A 27,231-nucleotide genomic window follows, 5' to 3' on the forward strand; every position below is an offset into this window, starting at 1 on the left:
ACAAGAATCTGTATTTCCGGATACAAAAAGTTGGAAACGACGGTGTTGTAGTGTTTTTGTATAATTTACAGGTAACCGAATGCCTAACTTTTCTTCTTAAAGGTCTGCGGCAGCCCGAAAACCGCATTAATCGGCACAAAGAAGTCTCCTGAACATGATATTCCTTCGTGTATAGGAAGAGTGAAGACCACGGCCAGATTGGGTTATGTTTTGGTGAACTCGTCCTTTAGTTGGTGTATGCCACAAGTGTACTGAAAAGATGAAGCAAGCCGAAAACTTGAAAACTGTCTTTCAAGCCTTTAAAGACGTTGTCCCCGCGGTTACTATAGGGATGCTGACAGTGGTTTTTTTATCATATGTTTTGTTTGGAGTCCAAACCTTTTTTGACTTTACTCCAGGGCTCTTCAGTGTTGGCGCCACTGTTTTTCAAAATGGACACATTCACAGGCTCTTGTTATACCCCTTTTACCACAGAACCTTTGCTCAGCTCCTCTTGAACACTGCAGCCCTGGCGTTTCTCAGCGGCAGTCTGGAGAAAGGTCTTGGCACTGTGCGTTTCCTCTTCTTGTTCCTCGTGATGTCGACCTCCACAGGTGTGTTTTACAGTTTCATGGATCTCCTGCAGAGTGACAGCGGCCTAAATCACACCGAGGGGCTTCTTCCTGTGGCCTTGGCATGTGTAGCTTTCACTACCATGCACACAAAAATGACCAAAGGATTTCTATGCGGGGTCAGTTTTCCCACCATTGCTCTCCCCTGGGTGTTCCTCATAATCACCACTGCCCTCACTCCTCACAGTGTGCTCCCCTGTAATGTCATAGCTATCCTGGTAGGATGGATGTATGGGAAAGGATGGTTTGCCCTCTTGGACTTGTCTGAGGCAAAGACTGGTGTTCTGGAGAAAATGATGCCTTTCAGCTTCTTGAAGAGCATTGGAGGTGTAATGTTTGTTCCGGCATCCGCCGAGGAGCGAAGAAAGACCCTCCTTCCACAAATAAACCCAACACCCGGGTCTTACCCAGTCCAAGCCTATGCTCCAGTGTCCAGCACTAACACTACAAATACCCCTGCCAAGTTTTATGAAGGCTGGCAAAATATGGCTGGTGACCTATCCAGTCATGCAGCATTTCTTCATCCCCATCAACATGGCTCTGCACATAGCTTTGGGATAAGTCATGGACATGGTGCAGAACACAGTTTTGGCCACAGCCACAGTCATGGCCAACTATAGACTTGCTTGTAAAATACATGTTTTACATTCATGTACACCTTGTTTACTCAAACTACTGCTTTTTAAGGGGTTATAATTTGCTAACACCTCTTTCTGGAAATCAAAGTCAGTTGTACTATATGTACAGTGGACTTATTCTATGTCTGCCTGCTTTCTTGTGGTATTTAACATCTATGAGTGTATAATTAAGTGGATGGTTGTGATTTTTATTTTTAACAGCTTATTTGTTTTGTACATATTTGATTTATACCAGTAAAAATGTTGAAAATGTAAGTAAATAAGTTGTGTTTGCATCCTGTTTAATATTGACATATGTGCAGGGTAACAGAAAACACCAAAGATGTTGTAATATCAAATAAATCTCCCACAACTTTTAAAACTAGAACAGGAAATTTTTCAAAACCATACAAGGTATTTCAAGCATAACCAGAGACAATAAACTGAAACAAAGTAAAAGATTGAAAATGACCTGAATGTGGAGGGAGACTTACTGAAGAAGCGTACTGTGTCTATAGAGAATGTGGAGATGGCAACATGCAGCGCTGCCCTGAGTCGCAGACATCGTTTTTAGGGGAATGCCCCTTGTTTGTTAACAGCAATTGTTTTTTTTAATGAGCTTTTGTGGCTAACACGATCAAGAAGGGATTAATGGAGAAACAGGAACAATAAAAAATAACTTTGCAACACAAAAAGCTATTTAGAGAACTTTGCACATGGTAAATGATGTTGATCCATATGAGTTCGCTCAGGACTAGATAATGGACACTAAACTTCCACCTTTTTTTTTTTTTTTAAACTTTATTTTTAAGTGCAGAGTTTTAAAAAATTTATAAGGAACATAACATATAAACCAGATTGTACAGAACATTCAGGTCACCAAGGGAGATAAAGTAAGGTGTATCTAAGATGGACAAAAAAAACAAACAAACAATAATATTGCTCTGTGTAGCATAGGGTTACAGCAATCCATGGATGGAAGACAATGTACAAATAAATAAGTAAATGAATAAAGGAAAAGTGTGTATGTGTGTGTGCATGTGTTGTGAGCCGGCCAGGCCTGAGTGGGAGTCTCTCCAGTGAAAGTCCATCCAATCCACTTTAGGGAATGGGGAAGTTGTCTTTTCGGACAGGACCATAAGGCACAAATATGATAGAGGAACGAAAATTGTTGAAAGGTTTGTGAGCAATGGTATCAAAAAGGGAGTTCCCAGTGCCAGAGTGACTTATTGCCAGTCTTAAAACACTAGTTGGCATTAAACTTCAGTCATAGCATAGAGAGTAGATACATGAAAAACAAAAAAGGCCTTATTCTATACCATTTTCTCATTTACATATGATAACCACTTTGACCAATACTTCTGAGCTTTATGACCATAGAATCTTAGGGAGAAGGTCAGCATTTCCATTTCGTATATTTCTTTTACAGTGGCTGTCCACTCTCTCACTGTCGGTGGTTCCCTCTTAAGCCATTTCCTTGTTATTGATTTCTTGCTGGCTATCAGTAGTATTTTCAGAAGGTACTTGTCCTGGGGATTGAGTTCAATTGGTAGATTGCACAAATATACAGTTTTCAAGTTATACTCAATTTCAAAACCAAAAATTGATTTTATTTCTTGAAGTACTTCTAGCCAGTACGGTTAGATTGCTGGGCAACCCCAAAAGATATGACAGTGGTCAGCCATCACATTATTACATTTTCTCCAACAGTATCCAGATTCAGTTCTGCCGCCTTGTAGATATGTTCTTTTTAGGGTTATGAAAAACCTGGTAGTATTTTTCCATGCAAATTCCCTCCACTGCCCTGAACTGGTGGAGGAGGAGTTTATTTGACATATGTTTAGCCACTCGTCCTCTGTCAGGGATATATTTGCTTCCTTTTCCCAATTGTGTTTAACATAGAATGTTGATAGTTTTTTGTAAGATTGTAGGCATAAATATATCCTAGAAACCACTTTCTTATAAGTTTTACTTCTATAGGCATCAATGACAATGTTAATGAGGTCCCTGTCGCATTCCTTTGATGTTTTAATGTTTCTATCAAAATGGTGCCTAAGTTGTAAATATCTGTAGAAATCATATTTTTCTAAATCGTACTTTTCCTGCAATTGTTGGAAACTTTCCAAGCTGGTATCAGATGAAATTACACAGTATGACGTAATGCCTTTTCGGGTCATTTCTTTAAATCTCAAATCAAGTTGTGCTGGTCTGAAATCCCTATCATGTTCGATCCACCTTAATAACCGTGCTTTTCTCTCCATGTGTGAATTACAGATTTCTTTGAACCAAATGTTAAGGGGAACTTTTGTAAGGTCACTCAAGTTACTTGAATATTTAGTCTTAAGGCTTTTATCACCTAACAGAGATTGAAGGGGGATATCGAGTTGACTCAGTTCTAGTTCCTTCCATTTTGCATCATAATCCTCATCGCACCAGTAGACTAAACTTCCACCTTTGTGTTATTCCTCTTGGGAAACAAGGAAAAAAACATCCCATAATTTTTTCCTGCTGAATATATTATCTTATGTGGCAGTCTTTAATGCAGCAGCACTGCCCTAGCTTGTTGATTCCTGAGGTTCTCAGGAAAACACAACAGATAAAGTATGAGGTTTACTGATGGTATCAGCCATTTTGACAAGCATCGTCCATCTGCAATTAATGTGAGCATAAACCAATGTCAGTAGATGTTTGTGTTGTGTCACTTCAATGCTGATATTTATCACACCTAGTAGCCAACACAGAGGAGGAATTGGCTTTTTGGGTGGAAGACAAGAACTGTAGGATAAACACTGATTTGTTTTCATGGTAAAACATGAGAGAAAATATTGGCCTTGTGGGAGTCTAGATTATTATTCAAAATATCAGTATCTGTATCAGCACCTGCCCTGGTTTGAACAATCAGTGCATTTTTAGAAAATTTTTAACTTAACTGGTGACATAACCTTCCAGTTTTTCCAATTCAAATGTTAGTCATGTTTTAATTTAAGATTAAAAGAACAAGTGAATCTAAACTTTCATGCTCACTTCAAGGTCTTATCAGTGAACAACCAACTTTTAAAACCAGTGCTTTCTTATGAATAAGTTTTCTTCCATGTAAAGATGCTGACTTCTAACCTTACATGCCAGATGGATCTGTTTCACACATCCATCTGGTAAACCTTCCATTGACGGCATTTGGGAAAGCGCAGAGCCTTTGAAAAAAACTAGGTTGTAGCCCCGAACTGAGGGGTGTCGCTACTGATGGGTATACTCCATAGAGAGCTGCACAACATGAACCCTGGCGACTATGGACATGTCAGTATTTGACTTTTGTCGTTTTTGAAAACAAGACAACTCAGTGCTGTTCTCTGTTCTTATTTTAACAAAGAAATGTCGCCAAGTTCTGATAAAACTTACGCTTTAGCAGCACCCCCACTAATGTCTTCCGCCATAATTGCACCAGCTTCTTCTCGCTGCTTGCATACGTCACCACTACGCCTTGCCCGAAAGTACTGCCCCTCGACGCTGATTGGTGCTGTCACGTCTAACCAGGCCCAAACAGTTCAGATGGGAGCTTTGCAAGATGGATGGAAGCGTCCATCTTGCAAACAGGCAAATCCATCTGCTTTGCAAGGTTAGTTGTCATCTAATAGTAGTAAATTAAAGCTTCTGTGTACAATTGTCCTTGTACTAATCCTGGAAACCGTATTGGACAAAACAGAACTTCTTGTGTGTGTTCAATCTGGTCTGAACAAGTGTTGGGGACATTTACTGATTAAAAAAAAAAAAGTTCAACCACTTTCCTTTCAACCACCAAAATTCACATTTATTGAGAGCATAGCAAAGGCAGTGTTGGAGAATGATGGTAACCCCCTTTGTCTGACACAGCCCCTTTACAGCTATTCTAGTAAGTGAAATGAAGATTAATTCAGTTTTTTGCAGGTGGTCTTGTAGCTTTTGCTGGTAAAAGAAAGATCACGTCAGTATAAATTTAAGTCTAATTCATAATCAGCTTAAGAAATTTAAAAAGGTCAAATCAATGTAAAAACACTGAACGTGACAAATCAAGTCCTCATGCAGTTAGATTTAATTGATTCACCCTCTGAGACATACTGATCAAAAATGTATAGACAACTAGTCACACTGATAAAAAATGACCATCATGGTGCCAGCTGGACTGTAGAGTCAGTGATGTCAGCAACAGATCACAAAATCATTCAAAACAAGGACTCATTCTTCCCACACGTCTCCATAGATGTTCTTCGCTGCAATAAAAAGAGATGAGGAATTCAGTCTTACAAATTAAAGTGTTGTAAACACGACTACATATCTGTATTTGGGGCTTACTCTCGCTCTTCTTAGCTCTGTTTGGTTCCCTCTCAGGTGTTGGTTTGAGTAGCGTCTCAGCCTTCTGAGTAAGTGTCACCTCGTAGTTCTCTCTGTTCTTGAGCCTCAAGTCCTCATAGAGGATAGATTTTCTTCTAGGCTCCTCTTCCTCTTCAACATAAGACTGGACTGAAGAAGATTGAGACCATGAAAAGGACAGCTTAATGTGCATAAAATAAAATGAAAAGCTACTGCAGTCTTAATGCCAGGGGTGGAAAGTAACTGATTACATTAACTCAAATTACTGTAATTGAGTAGATTTCTTGTGTACTTGTACTTTTGAGTAGTTTTTAGAATCACTACTTTTACCTTTACTTAAGTGTATTTTGGGTGGAGTATTGTACTTTATTACATTTTAAAAAGTATTGAGAGCTGAGTAAAAAAGTAAACACTGAAAGCCACAACAAGGAGGTCCAAGCTTTCTGCCAACAACATGAAAACAACCAGTGATTTGACTTTCACAACACATGATGGTCAGTACATGCACACAGCAAGAGAATGATTCTATATTTCTTCTCAAAACAGCTGTTGAATTGCAAGTTGCACTTTAGATTAGGTCAAAACTTATAATAAACAATCTAGTTGGAGGTCCATAATTTTTTGTTGTTATTGTACATTTAGGTCAGATCATATTTCACTGTGAAAGCCCCAAGGGTATCAAAAGTAGCTACTCAGTACTCAGCACTTTGAGAGTACTGTACTTAGATTTATAGACCAGTACCTTTACTTCTACTCAAGTAAATTTTAATCCAAGTAACTGTACTTTTTCTTGAGTACAACAGTCATGTACTTTCTCCACCTCTGCTTACTGCTGTACCTGGAGTGCTGACATTATCAGCTTGTCCTGATTGGGTGACTGAATCTGGATTGTAGCTTCTCTGGACCAGGGTTTCTGCTGGCTGGAACATAGAGTCGAATGACTGGGTGTCTGGGTCACTCAGCTCGGACTGAGCAACTTTGGGACTTAGAGGAGAGGAAACATACTATCAAAATAGAGTGGGTGGCTAAAATATACAGCATCATAATCATGTGCCTTGTTGCTACTTACAATTGTTGAGGCAGTCCTGTCCTTTTTCTGAGGGCCTCTCCAAGGGGGGAGTTCTCTAACCTCTTGAACTTCTCCTGGCATGTCTTCATGTATGACATTTTTCCTGCCAGGTAGCCACAAAAGCCAGCAACTGCAAAGAAAATATATATATATAAATTTCATATATGTGAGGCATCTTTAATCCACAGCTATACCTATTTCCCCTTCAACTGCTTTCATTTTAACTGACTTGTTTAGTGGTGGTGGTGTATTTTCACTCTTTACTATTACATGTGCTGTGACCACCCCCAAATAAAGTGTTTTCTGTATTGCACATACTGCGCTTGAACTGCTTGCTAATACAAGTCTTACACTTTTGATAATACCAACACTGTGTTACTATGTGTCTCAACTTCAGAACTCACAAACTTACAGACCACTTTAGGGAGAGCGCCAAACCGTGGAGATGCAGTCAGAGTGCCTATGAATTTAAAGAGAACAAGAGAAGATTGTGATTGAGATATTTTCATGTTCATTGTACGAGCCAGTTACGGAGTCTTTTTAAGTTACATGATATTACCTCTGGCCACCAGGGCCTGAGTGACGGCCATGCTAACCACAGAGAAGGGTACAGCTGTAAGGGAAACACGTCGCTTTAAATACAGAGGTGACAGAGGGACATCTTTAACCGTTTAAAGCACTGTTCTTCTGAGCATTACAGAAAATACAGACACTTACACCTGTACCAAAAGCTCTCCTGGTTGCACTCTTTAAACACCATCCTCTCTTCATCAGTGGGGATGTAGTCTATGCCCGCTGGAGACTGCAGATTAAGAACAACGTTTATTGTAACTCCTTCTGTTTATTTACACCAGAAATGTAAGTGAGACAAACACTGGCAGCCACATCTAACAGATAAAATGAGCATTAGGTGACAGAAAAGAGCACCGCTTTTTTTATTAATAAGACACGATGACTTGTTGTTCATCCAAAGTTTGAGCCAGCAGTTAGCACGTTAGCATATCGTTGGATAATGTGAGTGTATTCATATGTTTACCGGAGGTCCCCTGCCCTGCCGGTCCTCCGGGAAACCCGTGGTAGTCGATGACATGTTCACGGTAAGGTCGGCGCTAATAAAAAACCTTTCAGCGCATTTGAAATAACAATATATGAGCCACACGGTGGACTGACTTCCCTTCTGTTTCGTACAATGTCATTGCACTAAATAACATAGACATAACCCGGAAGTAAAATTTGCTACTTGAGGCAAGAAAACGATCATGTAATGACAGTGAAATCCCTACAAGAATGATTGTCACGAAACATTTTCTAAATTTAATAATCTATTCTATTTTCGTTAAAAAAAAGTTTTTATAATAAGGCTGAGCTTCAAGCCTGGCTTTTATTATGAAAGGTAAAGGCTCAGTGGAAATGTATCAAAATCTAAGCTACACCCTCTAGTGGTTGGGAAAATATTGACCCTTTTTTTTTTCCACTGAAAAGAGTTTTCGGCTTTTTAAAGTTAATTTTATAGAAATAACGATGAACTGCAAATCAAAAAGGTGTCATAAGTAAATGATAAGCATTTTACAAGAGCAACTGGCTTGTAAAACATAAAATTACAAAAACTATTATACAAATTATTTATATGTTTAGTAAACCTGCCTGACAATACACTTTATATCTATAGACAGTACTGTATACACTCCAGTTTTCAAGCCATTCTTAACACGAATTAAGATTCAAAATATTTCTCAAAATCTGTTAAACCATCATTGAGAGCCAACATCATGGAGTAATGGTTCTCAAACTGTTATTCTGAAACCCTGTAACAACATGTTGACAATCACTTTTTTCTGGCCAACTAAAAACTATTAATTTTCACCCTTCTTGGTAACACATAACAATAATGTACACAGATTTTGCATAGTTTGTAAGTAACAAATGTATAATTAACTACCAGTTAGACATTAGTTAACCATTACTTAACAAATTGATAAGGTACACAAATTGTGCATAGATAGCAGATAATAAAGGTATGACTCACTCTTTGTTAACCATAAACAAATCTATACCCAACCACTAGTTAAGCATTTGTCAACCATTACTTAACAAAGAGATAAAGTACACAAATAGATAAGGGCCATGAATTCTGCATGGTTAATAGATAACAAATGTATTTCTAAATATTAGTTAACCATTAATGAATAAATAATAAACTACTAGTTTATCATTTACAAGTGAGTAAATACCAAAGAGTTAACCATCACTTTAGAAATAGATCAGGTAAATAAACTGTAATAGTTTGTATGTAAAGAATGTATTACTACTCCTTAACCATATACAAATGTTTATCTGACTACTAATAAACCGCTAGTTAAACATATCTTAACAAAAAAGGTTTACAAATTTTAACTACTTTTACCATTGAGGCATGTATAGGTAGCTACTTATTAACCATGAATGAGTGAGTTACTAACTATTAGTAAACCATTAGTTAAACGTTAATTAACTAAAAGATAAGGTATACAGATTTTGCATGGTTATGGGGTAAAAAAATGTACTACTAACTATGAGTTAACCAGAAATGAGAAACTTACTACTTCTTGACCATTTATTCACCATAACTTAGCAAATAGATAAGGTACATAAAGTAGCATAGTTAGTAGGTAACGAATGTATAACAAACTACTGCTTTACTGTTAACAAAGGAGCATCTAACTATGGTTAATATTAACAAATGTATCACTTACTACTACCTAACCACTGAGACATGTATAACGAGCTGCTAGTTATCTATTTATGAATGAGTAACTTCTAGTTAGCCATGAATTAACCACAATGTAACAAATAGATAAGGTACACAAATTTGCATAGTTAGGGGGTAACGAATGTATAACTAACTACTAGTGTATTGTTAAACGGTAGATAGAGAGATACTTCTCATCAAATTTTTAAAAGGCTATTTATTACCTAATAGAGAACATATTAGTGCAACATGGAGTAGTAGGCAGTAATGAATTATTATTTACCCATATAATCATAAGTGACTCATTCGTACCTTATCTATTTGTTAAGTAACAGTTGACCAGTGGTCAACTAGTAGGTAGTTACACAAGTATGCAAAATTTGTATATCTTGTAAAGTGTAACCTTTTTTTTCGTATAGATCAGAAAAAGCAGATTGTATGGATCTAGGAACAGATGTATTTCTGTGGGCAAACTCTACAATGTTTTTATCTAGGGCAATCTAAAGTAGTTTATTTTCTACCGCTCCGAGTATACAGGTTTTTAGTAGGTCGCAAAATAAGGGCTGATTTGTCAGTATAGCTACAAAATGAAATTTCTCTTCTTTTATTGTATTTCTATTGATTTGGCAGTCTTCAGTGATAAAGAGATAAGGGATGACATTGGAGGAAATTTTGTAAATAACCTGAAAGATTTGAGGATTTTCAGAAAAAAAACATGTCCTGAAATCCAATCCTGGCTCTGCCAATATGCATATTTAAGTCCAATGAATGCACGCTTTTGGAAAAAAGAGAGAAATGTTTACAGTCAAATAGTTAGTGTTGTATTTCCCCGCAGACCTCACTGAACACTGTCAGACCACAATTGTATGTTGCTGTAATACAGCAGTGTAGAGCAAGCCCCGTCTGTGAGAGTCCCTCAGCCATCATTGACATTTTTATTACAGACCTAAAGTTAGATTATTGATATTTTGAAGTATTGAACAATGTGAGGCGTGTGCTCACAGAATCGATACATTGCCACAAAAATCTGATCATGTGCCCAAAATAGAAGTCACCCACTTACACACAGGCGTTTAAGCAGTGCCCACATGACACAGTGCACATCCTGCTGACACCCCTCCACACGCCCATGTGGTGTGTCTTTCAGTGGGATCAACCTTTGTCAGAGGAGCTATTGTCTGTGACGTTCCCCTCTTGTTGTTGCTGATCTCAAGGTCCATCACCTGGGGAATTCATCTCTCCGAGGGCAGTGTAAGACAGACTGAATGGATTAATTTTGATTTCAAATGGATGGAAACCGTTATCAAACGGACAAAATAAAAACAGAACTTCTTCTGACTCTGAAGCGTAAGAAACAGTGACAGATTTAGGGGGAGGATTTCAGATGAATAACTGCAGGTGTGGGTAAAGGAAGATACCACCGACTCAGACTTATCAGTCACCATGTGAGCTGGATTGCAACACAGCTTGAAGAAAAAAAGAAAGGGTTTACAGCAGTGCCAGGTAAGACTAATCAACTTTCAGAAGGTGTGTTCGGCTTATCTGTGAGGCGGAACTCTCTGGTGATGTGAATGCTGCACATCGCACTCTCCTCTGCCCTCTAGGAAGGCCCTTGCCCTTCTGCAAACAACTTGTACCACTCTACCTGTGTGGAGACAGCATTTAAGTCCCTGAAGCCCAAGAAAGCTGCAACACAACAAGCATGGACTCACTACAACCACCACAGGTGAGGACAAACATGATTTATTTATTCTTGTCTCTGGAAACTACCATTTCAATGGGCTAAATTTAAAATTATTGTTGCATTTATGATGGTTTTTAACATGATTTCTATTATTTGTGTTGATATCAGCATGTTAGTGGATTTTATTCCTTAACCGCCAACATAAAGAGATTTAATGGATTTTGTTTTATATCATCATATTTTACAAATATAAATTTTACTGAAGTTTAATGAAGAACATGGCGATTTTTCAAATATGTAATTCCAATAATCTTGTCAGGAAGCATTGAAATTTAACACAGATATCATCGTCTGTAAACCTCCAACTCTAAGCACATGGGAAAAAACAATGCAGTAAAAATATTCTGAGAAATACAATAAAATACAGAAAGAGTTGGAGTAAGGTAAGAAAATTCCATTATTATAACAGTTACGTACATATAGCAAACAGATCAAACACATTTTACTGCATTTGTAACACTTTTATGTATTGATTTAGCGTGTAGCTCTTTCTGTCATACAGTTGTGTGAATGGAATTTCACTGAAGCTAGACCACATGACTAAATGATCAATACCCCAGCATGTGAGGGGAAATGTGTGCTTGTGTGTGCATGTCTGTTCGTGTTATATTTCTGAACCTAATACCCTGATAACAAGTAAACTCTTATGGAGATTTTGTAAGACTACAACACTTATCAATGAATTAAGAACAACTGAAGGTAGAGTCCTACAAATGTGATGAAAGGATGACACTAACTATTCAGAGGTAACTTAAAGCTACATAACATTATACATATAACAATACAAAAATACATAAAGCATAAGAATACATCACGTTCTGTAAACCAATAAAAAGTGTGAATATTGAACACATCCATCTAAAACTGAGCTCTGATTTCCTTTTTGCTTGCCTTTTCTTTAGTTGTGAAAGATTTTAAATCAGTGATTTTATTTCAGTTGCCAATGTGTTAAAAAGTCTTTGGTATCACTTCTCATCATCAATTAGCCTCTTATTAGCATGCTAATTAGTAGCACTTTAACTACCTATTAGTAAAAGTGTGTTTAAAAAAATAAAGTTTATTAGTACCTTATTCTACAAAACCATAATCTATGGCTAATAGGCTGTAAATACAAGTTTTCCCTTAATAACCTCTTTATTACTGCATATTCATAGCAAATTAGGAAGTTGTTTCACATTAATAATGCTCTAAATCAACGTTAATTTTGGCAGCTATTTTAATTTTAGCCTTAGTCTTTAGATTTAATGTCTTTTAGTTTAAGTCACATTTTAGTCATTTCTACCTTTTTTAGTTTTAGTCTAGTTTTAGTCAACGGAAACTCAAAAACATTTTAGTTCAGTTTTAGTCCATAAAAAGTTCTCACATTTGAGTCTTTACTTTTAGTCCAAGCATTTATTTTCTTTCCTAAATCTGGTCCCAAACCATGGTACTGTGTTCTCTGCACTCTGCCAAACCTGGGGTCCCTGCTTTCTACAGCTGAGAGGCAGAATAGCTACAGCTACATTGTTTTTTGACGGATTTACCCACAGTGGAGAAATAGCAGGGATTTTAAATGCCAGACGAAAACTACATTACATTTTAGTCTAGTTTTAGTCATCTTGATGAAAACGAAACATACTTTTTGTCGGTTTTGTCATCACAGATCTATTTTTGTCAGTCTTAGTCCAGTTTTTTGTCATTGAAAATAAAGGCTGTTGATGAACATATTTAGTCAGAGTTTTAGTTGATGAAATTAACACTGCTCTAAATATGCTTTGCTTAGTTTGGCCCTTAAAAGGGTGGTAGTACCACATGAATAGTTCCTCTCCCTTAATTACCCCAAGTATAATCTAATCTCATGAAACAAAGCAAGAATTTTCTATTCTTTGAAATGTCCAAATTCTCCTTATTAGCCTTTGTAAGTCAGAATATGCACTCCAAATTAGAGTGAGGTCTTGTTTATCTTTCAGTTGTTCTATTGATTAATCAACAAAATAATAGATAGAACTGATTATGAAAAGAATTGATTACAGCTGCCCTTATGAGCCGCTACCCTATAAGGGCCATACTAAGCAAAGCATATAAGATCATAATTTATGTGAAACTGAAAGTCCTACTCAGTAATCTAAGTACCGAGTACTAAGTAAAGGTGTACAGTAAATTAAAATGTTTCCTTATTGTCAAGAAAAACAAGAGAATGGATCTCCAACCAGGTTGTTCAGGTAAAGTCCCACCTCTGTGATAAAGAAAGATACACAGCAACTTTGACAGTGATAATCAGACTTATATAGAGTGAAATCTAGCACTTTCAACTGTCTTTATTAGTCCACGCTACATAAAGTTAACCTATACTTATGATAGTGTTTAATATTTTACAATAGGACACAGCTGCTCTAACTCTTGAAAACTGTGGCAAGGTGGGTCTCCTCTGACAAGAACAAAGCAGAGAGTCAGCTATAGCAACACAGTAGTGATGAATATGCACTGTGCATTCTTTAGGGATAAATAGAGTCCAATCTAAACTCAGTGGATAACTTAATTCATGGTGCAAATGTGTTTCACATCAAAAACAACAATCAACCAGAAACGTGTGCAAAAGTACCCCAGTAGGGATCAATGTAAAACAGGCAACATCAAAAACAACTAGTCACAAATAAGTGACCCTAAAATATGGTATATCCAAAGGGTTCACCCAAGGGCATGATGGGAAAACAATGCTTGTAGTGATTTCAAATCTGGGGTTAGTGTAAGCTTAGATAAACTGACTCTTTACAGAGCTAAATGAACATTGGTGGATCAACACTGTCAAAGAAGTCCAACAAGGAAGACCATTTCACTCAGGCTAAAGTTAAAATGACACGTTGGGAGTTAAAAACAACTCTAAAATGTTTACCCCTGAGATATCAACACCTGTTTTTTATGTGTCCAACAGCTGTTTTGGGATGTGGTGTGGAATCATTTTCTCACTATGAGCTACTGTGTAGCCAACAGAGGTGGGGAAAGTACAAGAGAATTGTACTCAAGTAAAAGTGCAGTTAGTCTGTTAAAAACTTACTTAAGTAGAAGTTAAAGTACTGTTTTTAAAGCACCCAAAAAACAACTCAACCACAGTGATTTGAGTAAATGTAATCGATTATGCTAATAAGCAGCTAATCGATGGTGAGAATTAAAACCTTAATTTGACTGTTGCCAAAACTTCATTGCGTACCCCTTCTGAAAGTGACTACTCTTTGACCTCATAAGCTTAAAATCCAGCCAATTCTGATGCTACATACTTCTCTATCTTTGGTTTCAGCCAATGGATGTTCAAACCAAAGACCAGGACGGCAGTGATGATGGACGAGGAAATGAAAGTAAAGGTATTATTCAGATTGCACAGAAGGCAATTGATAAAACTGGATAGCTGGTAAATCCGGCATACTGTATCAAACATTTTAGTTAAAATATTTGTGCTTTTTACTTTCTCAGAGGAGAAAACGAGCCCATCTCACTCCACTCTGGCTCTGGTTGAAGAGGAGCCGGAGGAGGTGGACCCATGGGACCTGCCAGAGCTGAAGGACACTGGAATCCCGTGGTCAGGTGAGGACTTGTAATGTTACATTATTATATTATCATGATATTCAAGTACAGTAGCTTTATCGTTGTGTTTAAAGGGGACATGCTCTGATTAGATATACAGTATACACGGTTGGTGACTAATACATTTACACGCCTAATGATCGATAACATGCTGTTGATATGATAAATAGAGTTACACAACCACACAGCAGCCAAATAGAGTCTGAACAACAGTAAACAAAGTAGATTTATATTAGTCATGTCTTCATGGAGTATCAAAAACAACAGAAGCTTAACTACACAGTGGGGGCCTTCTTTCCACTAATTCTGTGAATCCTTGACCCACTTTTAACTTTTCCCTGTTATTCAAACATGTACTATGTTTAAATAATTCAAACATCTTTATAGAGAAACATTTAAACTTTTATATCAAAAGTATCTGTTGATAGTCATAACACCACTTTGAAAATGTTATCAGTGTTTCTTGCCTGGTTATCTAAAAATAATGGGGGCCATAAATATTAATAATGGGTGTGACAACCAGAGTTCTGCCAACCAAGCAGTTTTTTCAACATACAACACGAGATGCCAGAGGTCATCTGTTGTTGTTGGGTAACAGCATAAGTAATACTGGTTAAGTAAGTCTTTATTAATGACAAAATGAATCTTTTTTCTGTTTTTGGTTTTATTTCTAATCACCTTCGTTTCTCTGTCTCAGCTCTGGATACAAAAGGGAAGGTGCTACGAGTGCTTGTGTCAGTGGGGAAGGCGATCCTGCTGCTGGGTTTCCTCTACATATTCATCTGCTCTCTCGACATTCTCAGCTCAGCTTTCCAGCTTGTTGGAGGTAAACACATATTTACCTCCAATAAACATGTGTGTAAAGAAATCTTCAATCATAATGAAGAGACAAAGGCCATTAGCTTGTTAAGGGGGGCCTTTTAACTACAGAGGCTTTGAAATGGTGATCCAAAACATAGGACTCTTAGCTTTATTAAAGAGGTCTAATTCTAACAAGGATGTCTGCCTCCAAGAAATATACCTATAAACATTACAAAAGAGAGAGGCCTTATAGATAAAAGATCGGTTTCCTGTACTACTTTTAGGGACAGTACCACTAGGCCTGCGTTCTGGGGTTGTAGTGATCTAGGGCAGTGGTTCCCAACCTTTTTTCCTTGAGCCCCCCCTACTTTTATCTAAGGAAACTTGAGCCCCCCCCCAGGACTGAAATGAAAAAAATGGGGTACTTTGTGGCCAAAAAACGCATAGATTTTAATCATATTTTTGTGTAATTCCAAACAAAGTAGCCCTAAACACATATTCTTTTACCGAAAAAACATTGTATGAATGATTTATAAGTGTTATACCATTATTTCTGTTAATATGTGCAGATATCACTTAAAAATTAGAATCATGAATCTTAAAGCTCAAAATATTGTATGAGAAGTCAAAATTTGAGTTTAAATACTCAAAGTATGAAAAAGTCAAAATCCTAAGTTTGAGTCCTAATTGTGAGATCCAAAATTGAAAATGTGAAATTAAAACACAATTTATCTTTTCCTACATTCCTGACTTCTTTCCCACTTGTTTTTACTCCTTACTTTTTCAGATGTTATGATTTAACAAGGATATCCTAAATCATCAAGGATAAGTTGACATTTTTATACTTGAGGAAATCTGCAGACCTCATACAGATGGGCCAGTTAAAACAGAAATATGAGATCATCTTGCGGGCCGGATTTAACTGTTCCACAGGCCAGATTTGGCCCCCAGGCCTTGAGTTTGACACCTGTGATCCAGGGGTTAAAAAGGCACGGTCAGCTCTTTAAGATATGCCACCTGATGATTAAGAGCTTTTCAAGATTTTACAGGGAGTCAGTCCCGAGAAAGTAATATAGAAGAGATTTTATCTGATCAGTATGCTCTTTATTGAAGTGGGCCCTAATTATCATGTAATTCTTTAGTAATTATCTAGTAATTTCCAAGAATAAGTTGATAATTATCTAGTAATAAAATGACATTTAACAAGTGATAACGTGTTAACATTAAGAGAGTATTTATCTTGTAAATATGTATTAATTTTCAAGTGATCCCTCGTAATATTGTGGCAATTCTTTGTTGATTCGGTGGTATTTTACCCCAACCCTAGCCTTCTAACCCTAACCCTTGTAATATTTTGGCAGTTTTCCTGTAGTTAGGTGGTATTTTATCATGTAATTTTTTCTAATTTTCAAATAATTTTTTATGTTTAGAGGTCAGGGTTAAGGTTTGGGTAAAATACCACGTAATTATCAGAGAATTGGCTTAATATTACAAGGAATTACTCGATAATTAATACATCACTTCTAGGTAAGAACTACCTTAATCTGACCATATTTCTGAGTATTACTTAGTGAAATTCTAACTTATTACAAGGTAAATACGACCTTATTCTTGAGAATAAGATATTACTAGATCATTATCATGTATTACTATGAAATTACCAGATGAGGGCACAATAAAATAAAGTGTTACCATTTCTTTTTTAAGTTTTAAAAACACATGTATTACACCTTTATGGACCAGCTTAAGAGTCTTTAGAGACTTAATAGGGTAACTTGATATAGGGAACTGTAATCATCCAAACCTGAAATAAGAAATACATGAACTTGATTGTCTTCATATTTTTGAAAAAGTGTGTGCCCACGTTTTTCAATGCTACATCAAAAGAAAATCATAGTCCTTGAAGTTTTTTGTTTGTGCAAGTTGCAGAGTAAATCCTGGTAGAATAGATTCCCAGGTTCCTGGGTGCTGCCTGCCTAAAGCCATCTCAGGGAGCTATATCATTGGATAAGATATCTTTAAGGTATTTGGGGCAGAGCCCAATACCTTTAGTTTTGTCTGAGACAAGAAGCAGGGTCATGTACTTCTTTATGTCCTTTGTGCTTATTTTGCCTCATGTTAACTGGCTGGTTTCATCTGGCTTCAATGATAAGTATAATTAAGTGTCATCTGCATATTTATGGCTATTTATGGAGTGTTGACTTATGACACTATTTTGAGAAAGCGTATAAAGAAAATAGGGCAGAGTATTGTGCCTTGAGGAACACCAGGACTAATTGCAGAGCACTGAGCCTTCTTATTAACATACAAACCGAGGTTTGTCCGATAGACAGCTCTATTGCATTTGCTGTTATGCCAGTAATCGCTCTAGTATCAGTAACAGGATATAATAGTTAGTTGTAACATAATATCTGATGGAACAAGTAAGCAATAAGGAGATCATCTGTAATTTTTAACCAGTATCATGACCAAGCATTTGTAAGTGAGTGTTCGGTCAAAGCTACTACACATTCAATGATGACTGTGGCTCACTAGGTAATGGTAATTTTGCGTCTCCTAAACATGCTTATGTGTTGACCTTGTCCAGGTAAAGCAGCAGGTGACATCTTTCAGGACAACGCTGTTCTGTCCAACCCTCTTGCTGGCCTGGTCATCGGTGTTCTGGTCACCCTGCTGGTCCAGAGCTCGTCCACCTCCTCTTCCATAGTTGTCAGCATGGTTTCTTCTGGATGTGAGTGTCACACAACACAAACACACACAACCATGCATGGAATATGATTGCATGAATCAATAGAGATTTGAATTTCAAAGAGGATTAATGATCATGATCTTTGGCAGTGCTTTCGGTCCAGCTGGCTGTTCCTATCATTATGGGCACCAACATTGGCACCTCTGTCACTAACACACTGGTTGCCATGACGCAGGCTGGTGAACGTAGCACCTTTCGCAGGTAACAGTCAATGTATTCAATTTAAAGCGTCCTTTCTTTGTAGTCTTAAAATTCCAAATGTTTTTTTCTTTTGAACACTGTCTGCTGTGAGGAATTACGGGAAAACTATAAAGAGATTAAAATGTCAAATATTTGCATGTAGCAGTATCAGCAGTTTGACCCTGAAAAGTAATGTTTTATCACTGAAACAGTCCAGTGAAGATACCGGCACAGAATTTTGTCTCTGAACAACTTAGAATAACCTGATAGAATTGCAATTGGAAACAAACTTTTAAAAAAATAAATCTGAACAGCCAATAAATAGTGTTAAGAAAGTAGTTTAACAGACTCCAAACACAGTCCGTTCCTACTGGCATAGCAAAGTCAGATATCCTCTATGTCTCCTAGATAAAAACAAGCATTATATAAGACAACAGGAGATTTTGGTCCATTTTGATGCGTCTGTGCTGGAGGTGTTATGTTTTCCAGCAGCCTCTTTGTCCATCCATCCATCCATCCAACCCTATGATGTCTCAGGAATTCTTGGATGAATTTTCATTAAAATTTGCACAGATGTGTACCCTGTCCCAGTAATGCACAAATACAGTGTAGGAGATCATGGATCATAGTTCAAGGTTATTGGATCTGGTGTTCATCCCTTTATTTCAAGGCCAACAAAATATCTTTAGAATATATATTTTTTTCTTTTCAAACTAGGTGACGCCTGTTCTCGTTGTCTTAAAAAACAATCCTGAGACACAATAGTGGTGTGTCTCACAGTGAGTCTGGTGTTAGCCCACATCTCTTCTTTTTCTTATTTCAAAATGTATTTTAAAGAATTGAAACACCAGAATTCTCTCAAACTTGTTTTAAAATGAAGCCTCAGTCTGCAGTCCAAGTTCTTTGAATGGTCTTAGATGTAGTACAGACAGTCTTTTATGCCTTATTTCAGAGATAGGACAGTAGATACAGTCAGGAGGAGAGGGAGTGGGGAATGACATGCAGAAAAAAAATGCCTTAAGGTAGTCTCATTCATAGATTTGAGCTCAAGAAAGTGAGACAGGCATAAGATGTTAGTCTCGCTATGGTCTGAACCAGAGAAAACCCTTTGGGTCTATGTCCTATTTACATATACCGCATTTAATTTATCATTCATATTTATCACCTCTTTGGCTTTATTAGATTGAGGGGAGTTGATTTACAGAATGAGAAAATGAATGTTATGTTTACATGACGACTATCACAGGACAGAGTCTAAAGTAATTTCACACAGAATTTCTTATCAAGCAAAAACATTCCCCTGGTGCGGGAACTCATGGTAAGTAGGGCCACTAAATCAACAAAAAAGCAATTTAAAAAACCCATCTGTGTAGAAATGTTGTGTTTTTCTGTTTTCTTTTTATATCACATTTTGAAAAAAATCTTTTTTAGATTTATTTTTGGCTCATTGTAGAGAAGGGGACAGTGGATGGGGTAAGAAACAGGGAAATGGAGTGGGAAATTACATGAGACAAGAATCTTTAGTCACCTGAAAGTCATCACAAAATCATTTGACTATAATCAAAATATAACAGTACTGTGCAGAACATTTAGGCATGTTTGGGCAAAAAAATTAAGGCTGAAGTAAGGCGTAGATGTGGTGAGTAAGCTGCCTGAGGGCACTACTGTACAGGAAGGAGGATTGACACAACCCAGGTTGTTCTCTGGGTGTCTTTGCATCTTACCAGGCCCTAGGCCCAATAACTGCTGGCAATTCCTGGCCATATTACAGTACCAGGTGTTAGCCTTGACTGAGCTTTGACGCAGAGGGTTCAGTGAGTTTTATTAGCCACCAGATAATAATTTTCATTATCTTATCTGCAAAATTAAACCCTTTTAAACCATCAATATTTCATATCTTTCATTATTTATGATCCTCAAGTTAATCTAAAAATGTTTTTACGGCAGTAATAGTCATACTTATCTTTTTATGCAGAAGATAGCTTTCAACAGGCCGCAGTAACATGCTGCTTTTATTTGAGAAATCAAAGGTTATCATATGTTGAATTTATGTTCCTCCTTTCCCATGTACACAGGGCTTTTGCAGGGGCCACAGTGCATGACTTCTTTAACTGGCTCTCTGTCTTGGTGCTGCTGCCCCTGGAGGTTGCTTCCGGTTATTTGTACAGGGTCACCAAGTTAATCATCGACTCCTTCCAAATCCAGAGTGGAGAGGCCCCGGATCTGTTAAATGTGATCACTGACCCCCTGACAGACTCAATTATACAGGTAATATCTTATTTATTTCTCACATTATGTATGAGCTTTGTGTTGTAAACACAGGCTGGCATGAAAGATGTGACACAAAAATCAACCATGTTTTTTACAGGCTGAATGTGACTTGTGGCTTTAGCTGTTACTGAGTGAATCAGAAAGTTAACATACTGTCATGCAACATTGTTCTCTTTGTCTTGTTTCTCTTTCTCTCTGACTTAGTTGGACAAGGATGTCATCAGTCAGATCGCCACAGGGGACGCAGCAGCCAGGAATAAGAGTCTTATCAAGAAATGGTGTCAAACCTACACCAACACAGTAAGAGCAAAACATGTCATCCATCTGTGCTCAATATTAGAAACTGTCAGGTGAAAATCTTTATTCTCTGTCTCTTTCTTTCAGACCTTAATGAACGTAACAGTTCCTGGTCCAGAGAACTGCACATCTCCGTCGCTCTGCTGGGATGATGGAAACTACACTTACACACTGAAGAATGAGTCAGAAACATTCAATGTCGCTCTCTGTAAGTTTTCAAACAATTTATACTCCAGTCTGTAAGTTATGCTGCAAGTCTAGCAGAAATGAATCATTCCAAATTTACAGAGGGATCTGGACATAAAACGTTAATTTCACAGTTTAGTTTTTTTGAACAGATCTGTGTGACATTCAGTTAAAACGGAGTCAAACTTGGAGAGAGGGTATTGGCTCAGTTATGGTGACAGTTTCAGTGGTTGCTGTGGCATTTCCAAGCTGCAAGTGGCCAAGGTGGCAGTTCTGGGAAATAATACGTTTGAACATTTTCTGCTTTTTTTTTGTTTTATGTTACATGATCAGAGTACAAAATTCAAATTCAAATTTATTGAAAAAATTTAAAAACACATTTCTATTACACTCTCAGACTGAACAGATAACACGCTGAACCCTCGCTGGCAATCCCAAGCGGTAGTGCATGCATTGTTTAGAATATCTCAGGAACCATTAGACTGACCTCTATGGAGGGAACTGTGATCAGAAACTTGCCTTTTTGCTGATCTAAGAAAGTAATCCATTGTTTATATCCCTTCCAGAACATTTTTGTTTCAGCTGCAAAGCGTTATGTTTTTTGCAATATAAAACTTAGCAGTCTTTCTAGTATCCTTTTGGCCAAGGCTGTTCCTTGCTATATGTGGACTATGCAAATGCATAGGGCCCCACAAGCCAATAGGGGGTCCCAAGGCTGAATGTTCAGCCTCATCTGAGGAGAATTATGATTACCTCTCTTTATCCCTTATTGTATATGCTTAAAAATAAAGTAGGATATCAGAATAAAAAAAGCCGCAATGATAAGCTGTTGCCAGTGTTTTTGAGGCAAAATTAAGTCAAAATTGTTGAACTCCACTGTCACGCAGTGAGGTTCGCCAACAGGTAGGATGGAAATGACTGAGTCAGTGTATTTTCTGGCAGATCCATTTCCTGTTTGAAAGAAACAAAAAAAAAAAAAAAAAGAAAGGGAAGTTTTCCCGTTTATTCATTTTGGTCACAAAAATAGTTTCTTTGTCCTCAGCTAGCCTCGAAAAAAAGCTAGTTAGTGGCATCAGTTGTGTTTTGCTTTTAAAGTAAACAATTTTCACTTGATATGTATTTTATTTACTGACATAAAGGATTTTTGTTATCCTTGTTATTTTGCTTGAGTGGCTCAATTTAAGATGTTTCATTATAATAGGAGAGGTTACCATGCATATCATGCATGCATCATTAGCATGTTCGTGGGTCATCTACTGGATGAGGAATCTCTCCATCATAGTTTGGCAAACAAGGGGCCCCCAAACAGCATTTTGCATAGGACCTATCTATCCGTCCATTTTCTATACCGCTCATTCCACTGGGGGGTTACACCCTGGGCTGGTCACAAGTCAATCGCAGGGCTGACATGTAGAGAAAAACAACCAGGCACGCTCACACTCACACCTACGGCCAATTTAGAGTGATCAGTTAACCTAATGAGCATGTCTTTGTTGGTGGGAGGAAGCTGGAGTATCCGGAGATAACCCACCCAACTTGCAGAACAATGTCAAACTTTTTATTTTTGAGACTTAAAATTAAAAAAAGATCGTAATTAAAGTAAATATTGCATGTGTATTTATCTGTCACTAAAATGTCAGAAAAAGTAATTTATTGCAGATGTAAAACCAAGAGTGATAAATGAATCTGTTTGTATTTGCAGGTAAACATGCCTTTGTTCATGTGAAGCTGCCTGACCTGGCAGTGGGTCTGATCCTGCTGGCTCTTTCTTTGTTGGTGCTCTGCTCCTGTCTCATCCTGATCGTGAAGCTGCTTAACTCCATGCTGAAGGGGCAGGTGGCTGCAGTCATCAAGAAGATCATCAACACCGGTGAACAGCATCAAACACACTATTCAAATGCAATTAGTGTATATCACTGCGTTGGTTGTGATTCAACAGTTTTGTCTGTATGTTTGTGCCTGCAGATTTCCCATTTCCATTTGGATGGATCACAGGATACATCGCCATCTTAGTCGGGGCTGGAATGACCTTCATTGTGCAGAGCAGCTCAGTTTTCACCTCTGCTATAACTCCACTTGTTGGTGAGGTCAACTTTGACAACTTTAAACATCTCTGCTTGTTTTCTATCCAAAAATATTTTACTTTTGTGCATGTAGTGGTCCCATAAATAAAACAAACAAGAACTTCATTTGAAGAACAGATAGATTGGATACATTCAAGAGAAATCCCAAAGATCTGAATGGCTTCTTTTCTTTTCTTTTGTTCTGTTGCTAATTAAGAGTTGAATTTCCTTATAAAACAAAACTGAAATGATGATAACATGAGAGGCTGAGAGAGGCTGTCAAATATATATATTTGAGCTGTTCCCATGTTTGTTTGAATAGGTATTGGTGTCATCAGCATAGAGAGAGCATACCCATTGTCTTTGGGCTCAAACATTGGCACGACCACCACAGCAATCCTGGCAGCAATGGCTAGTCCTGGAGAGACACTGGCTAATAGTCTACAGGTCAGTATATCAAACCTAGAATGCATACTACGTCATGCATTAATATTTTTTTAACCTGTTGGAGATGTTAAAACCTGAGAGCTCAACATGCACTTTTTTGGTTGTTCTAGTTCAAGAGGTAAATTTCCTTATTGATATCACCCATTGACATTTTAGAAAGTCCAAATATCAGAAACTTAAATCTGGAATCCAAGCCATTTGCAAAAAGGCAAATGAAAAACGGGGAAAAAAGTCAAAGACCTGAGATTATGTCCACAATATCCCTGGGAAAGAAACTACAATTCACACAATTTATTGCTTTTCCCTTAATTCACTGGAAATGGTAGCTTTTTAAATGAGACCCCCCCCCCCCAGTTTTAATGTTTTGTTTTTATACCAATTTGAGTCTAAAAAACCCCTTGTATTTCCTCCTTGAAATAAATATTGAAAGCTTAAAAAAAATAGATGTGTTTACCACTTAGCTACTGTCAAAACATACTCTTATCTTTCTACATTTATCCTTATTGTGGTGTTAAATTGTTATTTATGGTGTTTAATATATTGTGGCTTGTGTGCATATAGCCTTTTCTGTTAAGCGTGTATAGTTGTCATCAACAGCCAGCATATTTTTAAGATATCTTATAAACACACGCCTCCTTCTGGAGCATCTAACATTACATCACACTCAGGTAATTTGTGGCACTTCTACCTTAGCTGGCTATAACGTTCTAGCTGATAGTTGAATCCACTATGGAGAAAATTCAGACATTTTTACTCTAACAACTACACTGTTGAACTCTGTTGGAAACCTGCATACCTACATAATACAGATACTCGAATATAAATTAACTGACTGACTAAAAATCTGTCAATCTTTTCAGATTGCTCTTGTGCACTTCTTGTTCAACATTTCCGGCATCATTCTGTGGTATCCAATCCCCTTCACTCGCATCCCCATCCGGCTGGCTAAAGGCCTGGGCAACATCACAGCCTCCTACCGCTGGTTTGCTGCAGTCTACATCATCTGCTGCTTTTTCATTTTACCGCTCTTTGTCTTCAGCCTGTCGCTGGCTGGTTGGCCGGTGTTGGTGGGCGTGGGTGTTCCTCTCCTTGTTTTGCTGATCGTCATCATAGTGATCAACGTTCTGCAGAAAAAGATGCCCAGTTCTCTGCCTGAAGTGCTGCGATCCTGGGATTTCCTTCCACTCTGGGCCCACTCCCTGGCTCCATGGGACAAAGTAGTTAGTGTGTTCACAGCCAAATGCTGCTGCTGCTGTAAATGCTGCCAGATCGCTTCTGAGGACCAAGACAGCACAGAGAAAAAATCAACAGCAAACAAGAAACCATGCAAAGAGGTGTATGATAATCCTGCAATGATTACAGATAAGGAGGTAGAGAGTGAGATTAAGATTGAGCTGCAGACTCAGCTGTAAAACTGAATGTATAAGTGCGATAGTGTGTGAGGCAGAGATTTGTATTTATCATGGCACATGGACCAAAAGGCAAACTTTTCAATCCCTGATAATGTTATGTTGTAAATGATTATGTAGGGATTTTAATCCTTAGCAGATCAGAACAGGAATTTTACTGTAGTTGCTGGAAAAGTGTCAGTTATGGCATGTTAACTGAAGTTAAAAGATAAGTTATTTTCATAATACAAAGCCAGGATGTGAGGTTTTTCATCATACATTTGCCAGATTCTTCTTAGTTCTGGCTGAATCTGGCCTGTTTTTTTTTTTTTTTTTTTTTTTTTTTAACAGATACTTAATTGAGATGCAGCATTTTTACCTTTATTGTAAAAGTTTGACATTATTTATGTCAAAAAGGCTTCTGAAAGTTGGCCTCTTGTGTATTGTCATTACATTTGACCCATAATGCTATACGTCAGATTTTCTGCGAATTAAACTTCCAGCAATCACGGAGGGAAAAAGGTTCTGATGATTTATTCCAAATATTATAAAATTAAATTTTATCTATGGAAGCGCTGAGCTGTCTTGTATCCTTACATAATACTTAACCTAGTTTTCCTGTGATGATCGGCCAATTTTGGCTGATTTCTGGAGATTTTGACCTGTGAACTAGAGCGCATAAAGTGGCTTTAAGTGTCATATATTATTCTAAGCTACCAAAGAGCATCTGGCTAGTCTATATTTCAGTACTTCCTCCCTTTTTCATCCCCTTGTCTTCCCTTTTCAGCCTTCAGCCAGTCAGCTCCTGCAAAAGAGTTGTCAAAATCTTCAAAAAACAACAAAACATGTGCCATTATATTTTTCAAACATTCTTAGCTGGGCACAGAGAGTGTAAGATAATTTTACTCTCAGCAAAGAAAATTTAGCTTCGATTAGGTAATATCTTTTGCTTTTAAATTACTAACCACCAGGTTATTTGTGGGAAGAGCTGGGCAGGCTAAAAAAAATCATCACACTGGAGGAATACATCCCAGTGCAATGATGTGGCTCAAGAATGTGCTGTTAACATGGACTGTAAAATCATAAAGTCTCATTGACATTGCCTTTTGTTTTTGGAAGCAGTGTCTTAAATTTCAACAATTCTGGTTGCCATACTAGAAACACTATCTCTACTAGGGATGCACTAATACCACATTTTCCAGGCCAAGTACAAGTGCTTAGATTTGAGTACTCACGGATACCGAGTATAAACATGAATACCTACCTGCTTTTAAAACTATGTTAAAAGTTTGTTTTATTTTCATAGATGTTCCTCATCCCTCCTCTTAACAGTTTTCAGAGGTCTGCTCTACTTTTGTCATTCTCGTTCATGCAAACATGGCTCCAACTTTGCCTGCATAATCACATCCTGAGTACAGTATGAGTATCTGTATCTGTGCATCCCTAATCTCTACTTAACTTTTGCTCAGCCTGGGAACAGAAGAGGAGTGGTTAAAGCAGGCTGTAATCCTTCTGATCAAGAGCCAAATCCACATGCATGCAGATTAATTCAGAACTGCTAGTCTTGATATAACTAATATTTGTAAATCATAACAAAAGTTAATATGAACGATCATCATGGGAATAGATCTAACACTGGGTTTAAGTGATACTACCTAGCAATACTTATTGGTGTTTTGCAGACTAATAGATATGTTTATCTCAAATCACATCCTGTGTTGTTGTTGACACAAGGTTTTTGTCTTCCTGTAATAATAAGGATCAAGCTACAAGGTCAGTTCTGGTGATTGAAATCAACTTGTACCTGGTCTTTGAACTGTGCAAATATGAGTGTGGATTTGTGTGAATACTTTCAGCTTGGTTATGGATACGGAAATGGTGGTTGCTTATTGTTTAAAACACTCCTGAAGTGGCTGTAGCATCACTGCACTTAAAAACAGGACATAGAGTCCGTTATGATCAAATCTGCATGTAACATGGCAGGTAAACATGAATAGACAGACTCTTAAGTTTCTATCAGGTTTCATCTTGTGAATGTTTACAGGGTAAAGTTTTGTTTATTAACTGTGTATAAAAGACACAATGAAATCCATAAAGCATCGTTTTAAGGTGTAAAGATATTTTATAATTCAGAGGGGTAATTGTATTCAAGGAATATAATAAAAAATTAGATGAATA

At 37.4% G+C, this 27,231-nt stretch overlaps 3 protein-coding genes across 3 annotated transcripts; 2 read left to right on the forward strand and 1 right to left on the reverse strand.

Moving 5' to 3' along the window:
• On the forward strand, positions 1-1,586 carry rhbdd2 (rhomboid domain containing 2). Its single transcript, XM_041785640.1, has one exon. The coding sequence runs from the start codon at positions 260-262 to the stop codon at positions 1,229-1,231; it is 972 nt and encodes a 323-aa protein (XP_041641574.1). The 5' UTR covers positions 1-259; the 3' UTR covers positions 1,232-1,586.
• A 3,425-nt stretch (positions 1,587-5,011) lies between these two features.
• On the reverse strand, positions 5,012-7,857 carry LOC121508546 (OCIA domain-containing protein 1). Its single transcript, XM_041785476.1, has 8 exons — positions 7,678-7,857; positions 7,359-7,443; positions 7,201-7,254; positions 7,054-7,101; positions 6,642-6,771; positions 6,411-6,556; positions 5,555-5,722; positions 5,012-5,472 (listed from the first exon to the last, which is right to left on the reverse strand). The coding sequence occupies exons 1-8, from the start codon at positions 7,729-7,731 to the stop codon at positions 5,438-5,440; spliced, it is 720 nt and encodes a 239-aa protein (XP_041641410.1). The 5' UTR covers positions 7,732-7,857; the 3' UTR covers positions 5,012-5,437.
• slc34a2a (solute carrier family 34 member 2a) lies at positions 7,730-25,077 on the forward strand. The gene is made up of 14 exons (XM_041784089.1): positions 7,730-7,738; positions 10,974-11,095; positions 13,904-13,933; positions 14,574-14,671; positions 15,369-15,497; positions 18,060-18,203; positions 18,311-18,422; positions 20,477-20,669; positions 20,877-20,972; positions 21,057-21,177; positions 22,858-23,025; positions 23,121-23,237; positions 23,541-23,665; positions 24,526-25,077. Exons 1-14 carry the CDS (start codon positions 7,730-7,732, stop codon positions 25,075-25,077), a joined length of 2,016 nt encoding a protein of 671 aa, XP_041640023.1.
• Positions 25,078-27,231: the final 2,154 nt, after the last annotated feature.

Source organism: Cheilinus undulatus, linkage group 4 (assembly GCF_018320785.1).
Source record: "Cheilinus undulatus linkage group 4, ASM1832078v1, whole genome shotgun sequence".
NCBI classification, from domain to species: Eukaryota; Metazoa; Chordata; class Actinopteri; order Labriformes; family Labridae; genus Cheilinus; species Cheilinus undulatus.